The sequence below is a fragment of the Zingiber officinale genome, chromosome 5A, assembly GCF_018446385.1.
Source record: "Zingiber officinale cultivar Zhangliang chromosome 5A, Zo_v1.1, whole genome shotgun sequence".
NCBI classification, from domain to species: Eukaryota; Viridiplantae; Streptophyta; class Magnoliopsida; order Zingiberales; family Zingiberaceae; genus Zingiber; species Zingiber officinale.
The window spans coordinates 131,737,712-131,752,890 of NC_055994.1; the positions used below are offsets into that span (position 1 = coordinate 131,737,712).

A 15,179-nucleotide genomic window follows, 5' to 3' on the forward strand; every position below is an offset into this window, starting at 1 on the left:
CGGTCCATCGATCACAATAAAAAATGATTTATTCATCAGGTAAGAAACCCTCGGACACGCGGCAGCATCCTGTCAGTAGATCTCCTAAGACTCGACGGCGCTGCTAGCCCGCTCGCAACCGTGTGGCGTACATAACAGGGGCCTTCACGCCCCCCTAACTGCCCTTTGTTATCCGTCGGTTCCGTTCCCGGCTCCAAGCGACTCGCTTTATCTTCTCCGTCGCTCGGGTTCTGTGCTCTTTCGACCTCTTCCTCTGGAGGAGATCGATTTGGAATCTCGACTTGTCCGTCTCTTCCGTTAGGTTAGTGCCTCTAATTCTCGATCGATCGATCATTTTTTTTCTCTCGTGTTATTTAGAGATTATTCTTTTTCTCGTCTCGAATGTTTGAGATCCTAGAGATAGATCTGCTTATCTCCCTATGATTATAAAGAATTTTATTGATCTTCTCTGACCAGCTAGTAAGAAGATAGATTTCTAGAGTGTAGACAACACAAAGTGAGTGAGAGAGAGAGAGAGAAGAGGGGGAATGGTGGTTTAAAAGGGGAGAACTTTTCTAGGCCTTTGTTGATGGATTATGTTTCTCAATATTTATCTACCTCTTGAGGCAGGATTATTTTGCTAAGCGAAGAAAGGAGATGTACCCTTCCAAGGGGAACATTCCCTACGGGCAGCAGGCTTATGGTTCCTCACAAACATATGGGCACATCGTGAGCATACTTTTCTTGTTCTTTCTCTTATGTGAAGTTCATGCGAACATTCAAATACCTTGGCCAATGTATTTTTGTATTTGGTTTTCTTTTTTATGCATCTTGATTTCATCAACTTTCCATTTGATCTCAATCTTGCAGGCTGGTAGTGGCTATAGTGGGAACACTGTTGGCAGTTCAGATGCAGACATGAACTCATACCGAGCCTATTCTTCACAAACAGCACAATATGGAGGACCATATGCCGCTGTTTATGGTTCTTCTGCTGCTAGCAATGTGCAACAGGTCATATCATGGATTCCTTAATTAACAGAAGAAACCTTTTACCTTTTAATTTTATTTAATGCTAGTTTAGCTTTATTTTTACAGTAGTTAACCCAACTTCCCACATAACTCTTCTTTGGTTTGGTGGGGGACTATTGATGCCCTTTATAGTCTTTCATAAAGTTGCACGTCACTTGTTTATTAAAATTAATTCTCATTAAGCTTGTTATGTTCATTTACAGATTTCTTGACTTTCCTTCAATTTTTTATGAGTGTCTAACTCTAAATTGTTTGCATGGATATCCTTTTTGGACGTGTTCTGGCTTAGATTCTGGATAAACTTGCATGCTTATGCAAAATTTGATAATTTTATTAATGTTAATAATTTTGATAAAATTATATAATATTTAGTAATTGAGTATCATCTAAGGGTCAAATTTTGATAATCAGTAATTTAGTATCATCTAAAGAGTAATTTTGTATTTGTAAGAATATATACATTTACAATAATCTAATTATATGATGTTGCAAATTTTCATGTGGTTATTTTTATATTGAATAATGTTGTACGATGGAATAATTTTTATATTGAATAATGTTGTATAATGGAGTAATATATGTACTTAATGTAGCATTAATATTATTAAATATTGCCCCCGGTCTATGATGCAACGGTAACACGCTTTCATAGTGAACTAGGCATCCACGGGTCAATTCCTAGCTGTGGTTGTCGATTAATTTCCTCCCGTGCGAAAATAACCCTGGAACGTTGGCTACGGAGCGATGAGCCATTTGCACTTCTGGATTTATCCGGTGGCTAGTGGTAAATTTCTGTGGGGCTGAGCCAGTCACCTCTACGATTAGTCGATTCGAAGAGCTGGATATATGGATTATCAAAAATAAAATTATTAAATATTTGATAGTAAGAATTACCCAAACATTTAATTTCAAATTCATACTAATATATAAAACTCAATTTCATATTATATTAATTTTATTTAAAAACAAGTTATAATTTAGTTTTTCTTAAATTTTAGAAAACAAGTTTTTGCACATGGCAAACAAGTTGTAATTTAGTTTATTAATTTTATCTATAGCTAGTAGCTTAAAGAATGCCTCTTATTTGTTTGAGTGAAGTTTGGGTTTAGGTTAACAAATGTGTTTTAGCTTAAAGAATGCCTCTTAAAGTATTATAAAATATTTTGTCAAATGAAATGATTTTAATAGAAGTCGATCTAAATGAGTATGTTTCAGTGAAAAATGAGGAATATGAATGAGTGTATGGAGTTATGAGTTTTGAAAAATAAATAAAGAAGGGAAAATTATATTTGATTTTGCGATAGCATATGATCTTATACTAACTAATACCTTTTTTAAGAAAAGAGAAGAGCACTTCGTCATATTCAAAAGTGAGAATAATGAATTACAAATGGACTTTTTTATGGTTTGGAAGAGGAATAAAATGATTTATAAAAATTGCAAGGTCAACATAGATTAGTAGTGTTGGATATACGTTTAAGTTATAATATCAATAGAAGAAAAATATACATGACTCTTAGAATTAAGTAGTGAAAGTTAAAAGATGGAGATGGAGAAACAAAACATATTTAAGAAGAAGATAGGAGTACAAACATTAGGTGAAATATACGGTGACTCTAATATGATATGGGATAAGATGGTATCAAAGTTAAATAGTAGGTAAGAGGAACATGCACCACTAACTAAGAAATCTTAGTGGTGGAATGAAAAAGTATAGGAGAAAGTGAAGGAAAAATGAATAGCTTATAAGAAATTATATATTTGTAAGAACGAGTAAAACTTAAAAAATATACAATAGCTAAGAAATAGGCTAAGCAAGCAGTGAATGAAACAAAAAAATAAAAATTTTGAATTGTTATATCAAAAATTGGATATAAAACAAGAGGAAAGAGATAATTATAGAATAACTAAAGTAAGAGAGAGGAAGATAGAGATCTTGTTCAAATAAGATGTAATAAAGATGAATTCAATAAGACACTAGTAAATGATGGAGAAATAAAAGAGTTGTGGAAGTCGTTTTTTCATCAACTTTTTAATGAAAGTTTAGGTGATCAACTTAACTTAGGTAATTTAAGTAGGTCAAATGACTATATAAATTTAAACTTTTTTATCGTAGAATTCAATTTCAGAAGTAAAATTAGCTTTAAATGGGATGCAAAATAGAAAAGCCTTTGGACCATTGATTTTCTGATAGAGGTATGGAAGTACCTAAGGAAATATTGTATTGCATAACTTATAAATTATTTAATATGATATTGAAAACGAAAAAATGCCAAATCAATTGAAGGTAGGGATTGTAGTAGTTCCCTTATATAAGAATAAGAGAGACACTAAAAATTATGCAAACTATAGGGGTATTAAATTAATGAGTTATACCATGAAACTTTTGAAAGAGTAATAGAAAAGAATTTAATGAAAGAGACCACGATCATCTAAAATCAATTTGGCCTCATGCTTAGAAGGTCGACAATAGAAGTTATACATCTTCTTTGGTAACTAATTGAAAAGTATCGGGAGCAAAAACAAGATCTACACAATATAATACTTTGAAAAAGCTTATGTTAGAATTTCAAGAGAAATTAATGGGAGAATTCTAGAAAAGAGAGGTGTCAGCATAGTATGTATTGAACTAATTAAGGATATGAGGATATAACGACTGAAGCGAAGACTTCAGGTGGATTAATTGAAGTATTTTCAATAAAAATAGGATTACATCAAGGATCAACTTTAAGCCCGTATCTTTTTATACTAATCATGGACGAACTCACTGGTACCATAGTGCATGTTGTTTGCAGATGATATTGTTTTGGTAGATGAGACATGTGAAGGAATAAATGCTATACTATAATCTTGGCGTGAAACATTAGAAGTGAAAGGTTTTAGGCTTAGTAGAGTAAAAAATAGAATATATGGAATTTAAGTTTAGCAATATTAGACGTAATGAGACAATTGTTAAGATAAGAGATAATGGGTTGTCTGAATTGAGAGCTTTAAGTATTTAGGTGAGAGATATGTCTTACATAAAATAAAGTAGTTTGATATAGAGGAGAACGTTGGGTGTTTTATGTGATCGTAAAATACTTCTAAAATTTAAAGGAAAGTTTTATAAGACGACGGTTAGATCTGCTATGTACATGAGAGAGTTGCAAAGATAAGGATGTTAAGATGGATGTGTGGACATATGAGGATAGACAGAATAACAAATGAGTGTATTAGAGAGAGGTGCATCTGTTGAGGGAAAACTTTGAGAGACGTTTAAAATTGTATGGACATATAGTTAGACGACCAATAAATGTTCCAATTAGGTAATGTGAAACTATGAAAAATATGTACATTAAACGAGGAAGAGGAAAATAAAAAAAGTCTTGGTTAGCAATAATAAAACAAGAGAAAATTTAAGTATAGATGATGATATAGTAGGGAATAAAGCCTAATGACGTAGAAGGGTCCATATAGCCGACCCTATCTAGTGGGATAAGACTTGATTGTTGTTGTAAAAGTTTTTTTTTTTTGAAAAAAAGACTCGTTGCATTGAAATATATTTGGAGCTATCAAAATGTAATAAAGTTTATCAGTTTGTAATTTATCTTTGCTTTTCATTGTCGTTTTATTATCTTTGCTTCCAAAGGAATATTTCTCTTGCTTTTCATATACATGTACTAGCGGAATTCAGTGTTTGTATACACAGTCTGTTTACAAGTAATGAGGAAAAAACCACAAAATGAAAAATGCAATGTAAAAATGGATGAGTGCCTCTTCGGTTGTTGCTGATAGACATTTGCCTTATTGTTCAGCTGAAATTGGCTTCAGGTTTGCATAGTTGAATTCCTCCAGGAGTAACTTTTTGTAGCCATGAATATGTTTTTGACCAGATATTTTGTTATAAGTCTGATTACTTTGATTATTAGTTGCCTGAGTTAGTCATTAACATTTGAAGCATATATTCTGGTTTAGGTTGGTGTAGTGAGCACTAAAGAAGCAGTTTCATCATCCAACTTACAAGGTCAATCTGCTTATCAATCTGCCCTGGCAGAGCCATCCAAGTTCCCATCTGGAACTCTTGTATCAGGCTTGGGCATTACAACTGATGACTATGGTTCTGCAGCTACTCATGCATATTCCCAGAAAGGGGATCAGTTCTCTTCAGTAAAAAATCCTGATTATGGTGTAGCAGACAGGAGGCACTATGGTGAACATCAGGGTGCTTTTGCCGGCAGAGATTTGCAGACTGATTCATCAAGAAGATACCTTGAGTCTGTTTCTCTCAATAGTCGTCATCAGGTTTTCATTTTTATTTTTGTGCCTTAATACTTGTTCCATATTACACCTTGTTAAATGTTAGCTATATTGATGATTTTGGTTCTTAAATTACTTGGAAATCTGTCTATCTTTGCAGGTTGAACTGCATGATCGAATGGACCAGGTACTTGCTTATAGACTCTTATCCTATTTATGATTTGTTTCTGCAGGTGCAGATATTGATAATCCTATTATGCATTTTTTTAAGGCTTCATTGCGACAACAATTGCTGAAAGCTCAGCAACTGCAATCGGGTGCAGACATAAGGTATATTGATGCACTTATAAGACAATGCCATTATTTTCTCTGTTTTGCTACGTGTACATTTCTATTTAAATATTATGTGTGGGTATGATTAGATTCCTGTGTTACTAAGAAAATGATGGTCGACATTAGTGGTGTCTTGCACCGATCTTTTGCTTATTTGGTATTGTATGCAGCTCCATTCACAGCTTTGTAGTTAGTGGAAATTACGAATCTTATTGCACTGAGATGGAATATGCATTTCTGGCAGACAAGATGAATACTATACAGCAAGGACTCTTCCTACTCATTCACAAGAAATTAGCGGCTATGGTGCAAGGATGGATGCTGATCCCCATGGTCTATCTAGTTTTGGTGCTGCTTATGGTGGACAAACAGCTTCCATTTTAGGGGGAGCTCCCAGAAGAAATGTTGATGACCTTGTGTATGGCCAAGGATCGTTGAATGCTGCTTATGGGGTGGGGTTGCCACCTGGTCGAGATTATGCTGCAGGAAAGGGTATCCTGGGTACTCATGAGTCTAATTATCAACCTAGTGTTCTTGCACGTTCACATCCAGCCCTTGGAGTCTCCATGGTGGACGAAAGGAATGATGATAGGCATGCTTACCGCCGAGAGCTCGAGTTAAGGGAGGAAGAACGTCGTAGAGAATTGATTTGGGAGAGAGAAAAAGAACGTGAAAGAGAAGAGCGGGAACGTGAAAGAGAACGCGAAAGAGAACGCGAAAGGGAACGAGAAAGAGAACGCGAAAGGGACCGAGAAAGGGAACGCGAAAGGGAACGCGAAAGAGAACGTGAAAGGGAACGCCTTCGAGAGCGTCGTGAAAAGGAAAGGGAACGAGATCGCAGGCGTGCACTTGAAGCAAGGCGAGAACGAACACCACCAAGACCTATTAGAGATCATAGAGGTTCTTCTTTAATAAAGGATGAGAAGGCTGTTCGTCGAGCAACACCACATCGCGAGGCTGTGCATAGGTGGATCTTCCTGCTATATTTATGCATGCTGCTTGCTGCTGCTTCTGATTTGCAGCTTTCTAACTAATCTGTTTGTTCTTGGCACTGAAGGCATCATTCACCTGTTAAAGAAAAAAAGAGAGAATACATCTGCAAGGTAAAAGATAGAATCATAACTATATAGTCAATCGCTCATTTAGATTGTCAGTCATGTCTACTTGATGCAATCCTATTAGTCCAACTTGCAGTTATTGAAAACCTAATTTCAGACTTTGGTTCATCTTCTCTATGTTGGATTCTCCTTTCCTCTCTTCACCTGGGAATTTATTGGCTCCTTAATTGCCCTTTGTTCATCATCTTCTTTGCTGTGATCATAATTAGAATTCTTTCCTGGCAAACTTGTTAAGCTCTGATATTTGCGTTGACTTAGAAAAGACATAATATATTTGGGGACACAACATATCTATGTAAAATGCACAGTTGAAACTATTAATTGGTTATATCCATTTCGTAAATGTTTATGGTAATATTGTGGAATGATTAACATAACGATGGCAGGTTTATCCATTCTGCTTGGTGGATGTTGAAAGAGATCATTTGTCTTTGAGCAAGAGATATCCTAGGCTAGTGATAGCAGCAGATTTTTCGAAGGTTCGACTTACATTCAATAATATAATTTCTTGGTTCAAAACTTTTTGTTCTTGTATTACATACACTGATACTGCAATTGCATATTTCACAGATTATTGTGAACTGGCCGAGGGAAACACTGAATCTTTCTCTTCATACTCCTGTTAGGTTTGAGGCCATAAAATTCTTCCGCCATTAATTTTGTACTAATTTTTCTAATTTTCTTTTCTTGGCAAATGTGATAAATAAGTGGTTGTACCATATTATTTTCTGTAGCTTTCAGCACAGTTCCTTGGATGTGGAAGATAAAAGTGAGGAGAAAGGGCCTGTTTTCTTGCAGGACTCCTCTGAATCCAAGGGTGTCAAAACTGTTTGGAACTCCAAGGTAAACTACAATGCTTCTTTTTGTATTACTTCTATGGACATGTAACTGTAGATAACACTTTCTATTTGTTGGTAGTTTAAACATGAATTAATTGTGTACTCGTGAACATATTATACCTATCTGAGTCTTGACTATCTGACTTCCAAATTCAAAATTTATCATTGCTTGCTTGTACTTTAATGTCTTTCAATATTACATTACCAGGCTATTGCTTGCTCTATGTTTTGCTATACCATAGCCATATAACCATAGACACAATTTTCCTTCTTCTTGATGAAAATATTTTCCACTATTCTGAGAAGTAAATGCACATTTTCCTTCTGCTTTAAACATTCAATGATATTACAAAGAAAATGTACAAGCAGATCTGTTAAAATAAAATTATATAAAGTATTTTTTAAATAAATATTGTAAATTGGTTCTGTATCTATGATCTTATTTGCAAGATATTTTTATTTTCAGGTTATCTTGATGAGTGGAGTCAGTGCTGAAGCTTTGAATGAGTTGTGTTTTGGTAAAGACAATGACGAGAGGCCAGTGCATGTTAACAACATCTTGAAGTTTGCTATTATGAAGAAAGATCATTCTTTTCTGGCAATTGGAGGTCCATCACATATGACTTCTGATGGGGATATGCAAGTTGATGATTCTTCCTTGATTCAGACTGCTATCAGGCAAGCTACTTGTGAATTTGTTTTAGTATGGTTTATTATCCGATATTTGTGAGTCATAATTGATCTACGAAGCACTCTTTTTCTCGCAGACATGTCAAACATTTAACTCAACTTGACCTACATTGCTGCCATCATTGGAATCGTTTCCTTGAGGTACATATGTCTGTATTTTGAATTTCATTTTTACTATTTTTTCTTTATTTGTACGACTTTTGTGCACTCATGGGGTAAATTTATCCGTACTTTGTTTGCAAAACTTCTGCTTATATGTTGTTCTGATACAATGCCCTAAGGAATATTTTAATATCAAATCAATCTATTCTGTGGTGACCTGCAAGAAACTTTTGTACGTTGTTCTCTGTTATCTAATCTATCCTTTGCCTCATTCTTTCTAGATGATTTGACATCTCTTTAATTCATTTGAAAAATGCAATTATTTTATATGGCAAGGATAGCCAGGCTTTATCAACTGACTTCAGCATATTGTTTCCTAATATAATCTGAGCATACAGATTGCTGTCTTATTCAAATACTTACATGTAGCCTTCTAGGCCTCCTTTTCCCCCTCCATTTTTTGGAAAGCTGTCTGTTGAATATTGTTATGAAAATTTTTAATAATTTTTTTATTCTTTAGTACATGGACGAGATTTTCTTACTTTTGCTATTTTTGTTGTATTTATTAATTGGGTTATCCTGCATTTAAATTTGATGAACACTAGCGTTCTTGGCTTATAAGGCCAATATATTTCCAGGGAAACTATTATCGATCAATTCATTATTATCATTGATTAGATGTGATTGATTTATACCATCTCAGCTGTAGATGGGCAATTCATAAGGCCATTTCATTATTATCATTGATTAGATGTGATTGATTTTATACAATCTGAGCTGTAGATGGATATTAAGGTGGCGTTTGGTACACGGGTATGAGAATGGGGAATTGGATACATTCCCAAATCTTGTGTTTGGTTGATGGAAATGGGAATTAGATTTTGGAATGAAACCTAAAAACTTTGGTATTGATGAAACTCACCTCCTTTGGTTTCACCATATCCAAAAATTTGGACATCATCCAGATTATTTTGGACTAAAATACCTTTTATATATTTGTTCAATTTTTCTTTTATATCACTTTTTCTCTCCTTATTCTCTCTCTCCCTCATACTTTTTCTCTCATTCTCTCATCATACTTTCTCTCTCATTTTCTATCGTCACATTTTTTCTACCCTTTTCTCTCTCATCACACTCTCCTCATTTTCTCACACCCTCTCTCTTCATTCTCTCTCATCACACACTATCTCTCTCATCATATTTTCTCTCTCCTCAATCTCTCCTAGCACATTCTCTTCATTTTCTCTCATTAGGTTTTCTCTCTCATCGTGCTTTCTCTCTCCTCAATCTCTTCCTTTACTCTCTCCTTATTTTCTCTCATCACACTTTCCCTCTCTTCATTCTCTCCTATCACACTTTCTCTCCCATTCTCTCCTTAATCTCTCCCATTACACAGTCTCTCATCATTTTCTCTCATCACACTGTCTCTTTTGATTCTCTCCCATCTCACTTTTTCTCTCCTCATCCTCTCTCATCACACGTTTTCTACCTTTTTCTCTCACATTCAATTTTCTCTCAGATCTAATTTTTTCTCTTAAAGGTAAAAAGGAAATTTTGATTTATTCCTATAGAAAATATTCAACTAACCAAATATTATTTTTAAGAGTGATATTCATGCTCATACTCATTCTTATTCCACAATACTATCATTCCCATTCTGATTTCTAGGAAAGAACCAAACACCACCTAAATTGTGCTTCATTTATTCATGTCTGGACCCCAATTATTCTTAGATGCTTCATTATTATTTCTATTTACATCATAATTTCCCCCTATGCATTAGAATCCGATCAGTTAAGTTATCTTGTATGCACTATCAAAGAATACCTACACTCTTATTAGACCAGGCAAATTTATTACACAAATAAGTTGTGGACCTTGATTTGTTTTGTGGTCTTGCACTTCCAAGTCTTCTTAGTGACCAGCCTAATGAAATCTCACTGAACCAGTTATTAACGTTCCTCTTTGTTTGGATTATGCAGTTACATTTCTTATACAGAAGGAAATGATACTGAAACACAGAAATTTACTGAAAAGTCACTCATTGAGTTTGTCACTTATTTTGTGAGTTCTCAGTCTACTTTCTTAATTCCACCTTGGTTGAGATAAGGGGCTGTTCATCCCAAATAAATATTCAATTTGGGATGGATTTGGTTTGCCCTGTCTGTAGCTCAACAGGGTATCAAACCTATTCAGGTCTCCTGGTTGCTTGAGTAGGGACTCCAGTGGGATGGATTATGCAGACCCGGTCTGATGACTTTAACTGATTGTGACTTAATTCTATGATGTGTTAGCTTGTGTTAAGAGGCAGTAGTCTAGTGCTTCACTAGTAGCTAACATTATTTAATATATATACCACTACTTGGATTAAAACACATACTTGTCTATTACATCTTCACACTTACTTTTTATCTGACAGTGAAGTGCTTACTGTGTTATCTACCAATGAAAGCAAAGTTGCATGTAGATTGCAGGATCAGTTATTGGTTCTGTGGTCCAATCATGTATTTTTATTATTTTTTATCTTTCTTCTACCAAATTTTACTTCTTCCAATGTTTTATATTTGCATATCTTAGGCTGGTTATATGCTCCTTGTGTCCTTGACTAAACTAATCAGAACGTTGCATTTGCTTTAATGCATATGTTGAGTTCTTCATATAATCTAGTAGGTTTGAAGGTATTCTTTTATAATTTATATGATAATTTGAGATCTTATTTTATGTACTTTTGTTAGATACACTATGATAGAGTTGGAAAGGATGGCTTTTTTAGCCACAAGGAAGTTACAGTGTTGTATGTGCCAAACTTGTCGGAATGCCTTCCATCATTGGATCAGTGGCGAGTGCAGTGGCTGACATACAAGGAGATGGCTGAGAGGGAACGAGTTTCAAAGGAGAAGGTTTATTTTCTCCTTCTGTTTCTCAAATCTGTTTTCCATTGCTTTTTCTATGCATTAATTCATCCAAGAACCCTATTAAATTATGATTTTTTTTTTTGTCTTTTAACATCTATTCTAGAAACCTGCAGAAAAGAAGGAATCTGGCCAAGGTAAGTCCGAGGGTTTTCTTCCCTCATAATTTTAGCCATTCTTATTGAAGTGCATCGTTTATGCATATCATTATTGGTATATGCAGGGGGAAAATTTCAAAGTAAAATGGTGAACAATAACTCAGCTGGAACACTGAAATCTGAAGACAACTTGGTTAAGGATGAGGCTGCTGATGTGAAAAGTAATGACCAGTCCAAGGTTGAAGTTGGTGAATCCAATAAAATTCCATCTGAACAGAAAGAAAAAATACTTTCATTAGCTGATACAGAAAGAAAAGATGATGTTGTTGACGGTGGACAAAGTAAAGCCAGCGAGAATTTGACTGGTGAAGGTTCTGTTGAGCTGTCAGCTGAGACTAAAAAAACAACCAAAAGGAAAATTGTTAAGAAGGTAGTGAAAGGAAAGGCTGTTGGTAAGAAAGCAATTATTGCTGGCGCTGACAGTATCACCAAGCAGGAAGTGATGCAAGATGAAAACACAGAAAATAAACATGGCAATTCTGATCAGCAGAGCCCTGCAACTATGACAACTACAATTGTCACAAAAGGTACTCTTGATAAGTCACCACTTATGGAAGATAAAGCTAATTCACCTGAAGCCCAAACTGATGGGAAAACTAAAAATGAGTCAACAATCATGGATGGAACAGAAGTAGTGAAGAAAGAACATGATGGGGGCTCCAGTGGACATGGTACAGAAGTTAAGATACCTGGAAAAAAGAAAATCATCAGAAGAGTGATTAAAAGAAAAATTTCCACTCTGAAAGCTAAGGATGCAAAAGCAAACAAAAACACTGAAGAAATTAAGGAAGATGTAAAAGCTGATTTGGAAAAGAAGGAAACAGCAGTTGAATTGAATACTCCTGAAAAACAGACAACAGAGGGATCTAATATTCCTAACAAGGATCAGTTGAATGAAATAACAATGACAAATGATAAGACAAAGGAAACTAAATCAGTTGATAGTGATGCCATCCCAGAGAAAGGAAGCTCAAAGACTGTCAATGGTTTGGAAAATGTGAAAGAAAAAGACTCTAAGAAAGGTGGGCAAGAAGGAAAAGAGAGAAAAAAAGATGAAAAAGAGATGAGTAGAGATGGAAAGCATGAGCTGCACCAAAAGTCTAGCAAAGAAAAAGAGAAAGGAGGTTCTGGAGAACCTCCTAAGCATCCTGGGTTGATTATGAAATCCTATCGAAGCAGGGGATCCAAAGTATGTTTAGTTGCATTGTTTATATTTCACTCACAGAATGCCTGGACCAACTTGCCTAACATGTTAATTTTTTTTATTCTGCAGCTTCGTTCTGTGTCCCTCTCATTGGACGGACTCCTAGATTATAGTGATAAAGACATAGAAGAATCATCATTTGAGGTTTGTTTACACTAAATACTATAATAATTTCTAGTCTTTTCTAAGGCATGGTCGAATGCCTTATTAGTGATGATGCTTTGTTGTGCTATTTAGCATGCTCATGCAACAAGCATCACTGGCTAAAACTTGAATTACAAACTGAATGGTATACCTTGAAATAAACCAGTGTTTATATCCTTGTAGATATATTTCTATGAAATGTGTGTTTGACGTGCATAAGTTTGTGAACATATCCCCTTGAAAAATACACAATTTAATCTATCAACACATATTCTTGTGCTTATGTTGTAACAGAATCATATATCTGTTTTCCCTTTCTTATTGTTAGCTAAGCATAATAAATATGCAAAGTAATTTTCTATTTATCTGCACTATTATGATTTTTGTCTTATGCGCCATTTTAAATGTGGATTTCTTCAGCTTTCCCTGTTTGCTGAGGCCTTCAATGAAATGCTTCAGTTTGGGATGGGCTATCATTTATTGTCCTTTCTTGAGGTATAATGTAAATGTATTACTTTGTTGTTTGAGTTGCCTTGTTATTTAATTTAACTATCTTTATTTTTTGATATTTAGAAATTGAATAAAAGATGTATATTGAAAAGAAATAATCGGAAAAGACAACGTGATGAAAAACTAGAGAAGGTTTCTGGAAAGGAGAAATCGCCTACCAAACATCCAAAAACTGATGATAGCCCTCCTGTTGCAAAGGAGGATACGTCAAACAAAGACGATGATGAAGCTTTAAATGTTAGTGAGTCTACAAAATTAGTAAAGGAAGATGTGTCTGACAAAATGGATCCTGAAAATAAGGGCATAGATAGTTCTTCAGGTGGAGGGGATGAAGCTAAAGTTGAAGACAACGCAATGGACGATGATATGATAGATGAGGATGAAGATCCAGAAGAAATTATAGAAGAGGAGGAAGCAGATGATGATTCTAGATCAAATGGAGTTCAAAAGGCAAGTTATGATTAATGTCTATGGTTCCTCTCATTGAATATTATGAAGATTGCAATACAGTAGATATCAGCTAAGCTCATTGTTAATTTTTGAATGTTAAAATAGATGCACATCTGTGTACTTTGTGGAATCTTAATTGAGTTCATTTTCAAAAGGAGCCCATTTTGCATATTTTAATTTAGCATGGAAAAACCCTATTCAGTGATCCCTCAGATTTGCAATCTTTCACATTACCAACTCTTTGATTTTTGAGTTTTTATAATTCTATGAATATCTGTACAGGATGATAATACTGGTGTAAGAGTGGAAACTGAGTCGGAAGTTGATGTTAAGATGGATGTAGATCCTGTAGTTATGAAGGAAAGTAACACTGACAAACCTGGCATCGATAAGGCTGCAAATGATGATGAAGCAGTCACGAAGGATAATAAACAGAATGATGACAGGACGGATTCTGTAAAGAATGAGAAAGTTTCTGTAAAAACTGTCGAGGAAGCATCCATAGTGAATGGAGTGTTGGATAAGGAGCTTTTGGAGGTTATTGAATTTTCATTTTGTTGAAGTTTTTGGTCATTTTAGGTGGTACGTTGTTTTCATGATAACAATGGCCTTATGTTCTCATTTGCAGGCGTTCAGATATTTTGATAAAAACAGAGTGGGATACATCAAGGTAATTCAGCAAGATCATTTTACTTGCTTTCAATATATTTTTTTTCCTTCTTTCTCATGATTGGTTGTTCAATTTGTTTTTGTATATTTACCATTGCAGGCTCAAGATTTAAGGTGCATTCTTCACAATTTAGGCAAATTCATGTCTAACAGGCATGTCAAGGTTGGTACCATCTATTTCCAACATTTACACTTATTTTTAATGGGAAATTCTTTTCCTCATTTTGTTTTTCTGTTGTTCTTAATCTTGGTTGCATCCTCAACCAACCTTTTCTGTATGCTAGGAACTGGTGCAAAGTGCTATCCTGGAAAGTAATTCAGGGAGATCTCACGATCGTGTGTTTTACAATAAGCTTGTGAAGATGGAACTTAGGGATGTACAGTGATGATGGTGCTGTCAAGACACCTGAAAGTTTTTCATCTATAGTCTGTCATCAGGATTTAAATATATTTTATTTTGCCATAGCTTCAAACTAGAACTGAGTTGTTGCAGATGCAACTCACAATGATGAATCCACTTATGTGATTTTGTTGCTGAAGTTAATTTATTATAGTTCACGCCTGCGTCTCCATTTATTGATTGGAAAAATTCTACTCGTGGTGATCTGATTACATCCCATTGCTATGAGTGCAATCTCCTCACCTGCGTTGCGATGTTCATGTAACAAAAAGGTGATTTGCTCGTCCCAGCGTTTCCGTCAACTTGTCCTTAAGTCAACACGGAAGAGGTAAATCACGGGTGGTTATTAGCCATTAGTGCAAATGATCAAGATATGGAGGAGATTATGTTCGGTCATGTCGAG

General features: G+C 34.9%; 1 protein-coding gene across 2 annotated transcripts; it reads left to right on the forward strand.

Annotated features, from left to right (window-relative positions):
- The first annotated feature begins 145 nt into the window (after positions 1-145).
- Positions 146-14,934, forward strand: LOC121981841 (protein SHORT ROOT IN SALT MEDIUM 1-like). 2 transcript variants are annotated; one of them, XM_042534594.1, is made up of 24 exons: positions 146-301; positions 610-708; positions 850-993; positions 4,966-5,014; positions 5,117-5,292; positions 5,408-5,434; positions 5,519-5,577; positions 5,825-6,547; positions 6,638-6,683; positions 7,085-7,177; positions 7,269-7,324; positions 7,433-7,541; positions 8,004-8,215; positions 8,305-8,368; positions 11,065-11,229; positions 11,348-11,378; positions 11,465-12,588; positions 12,673-12,747; positions 13,168-13,242; positions 13,321-13,707; positions 13,990-14,244; positions 14,336-14,377; positions 14,477-14,539; positions 14,661-14,934. In XM_042534594.1, the coding sequence occupies exons 2-24, from the start codon at positions 637-639 to the stop codon at positions 14,760-14,762; spliced, it is 4,149 nt and encodes a 1,382-aa protein (XP_042390528.1). In that variant the 5' UTR covers positions 146-301; positions 610-636; the 3' UTR covers positions 14,763-14,934. The 2 variants fall into 2 exon arrangements, with proteins under 2 accessions (XP_042390528.1, XP_042390527.1); XM_042534593.1 differs by having other exon boundaries at positions 4,966-5,292.
- The last annotated feature ends 245 nt before the right edge of the window (positions 14,935-15,179 follow it).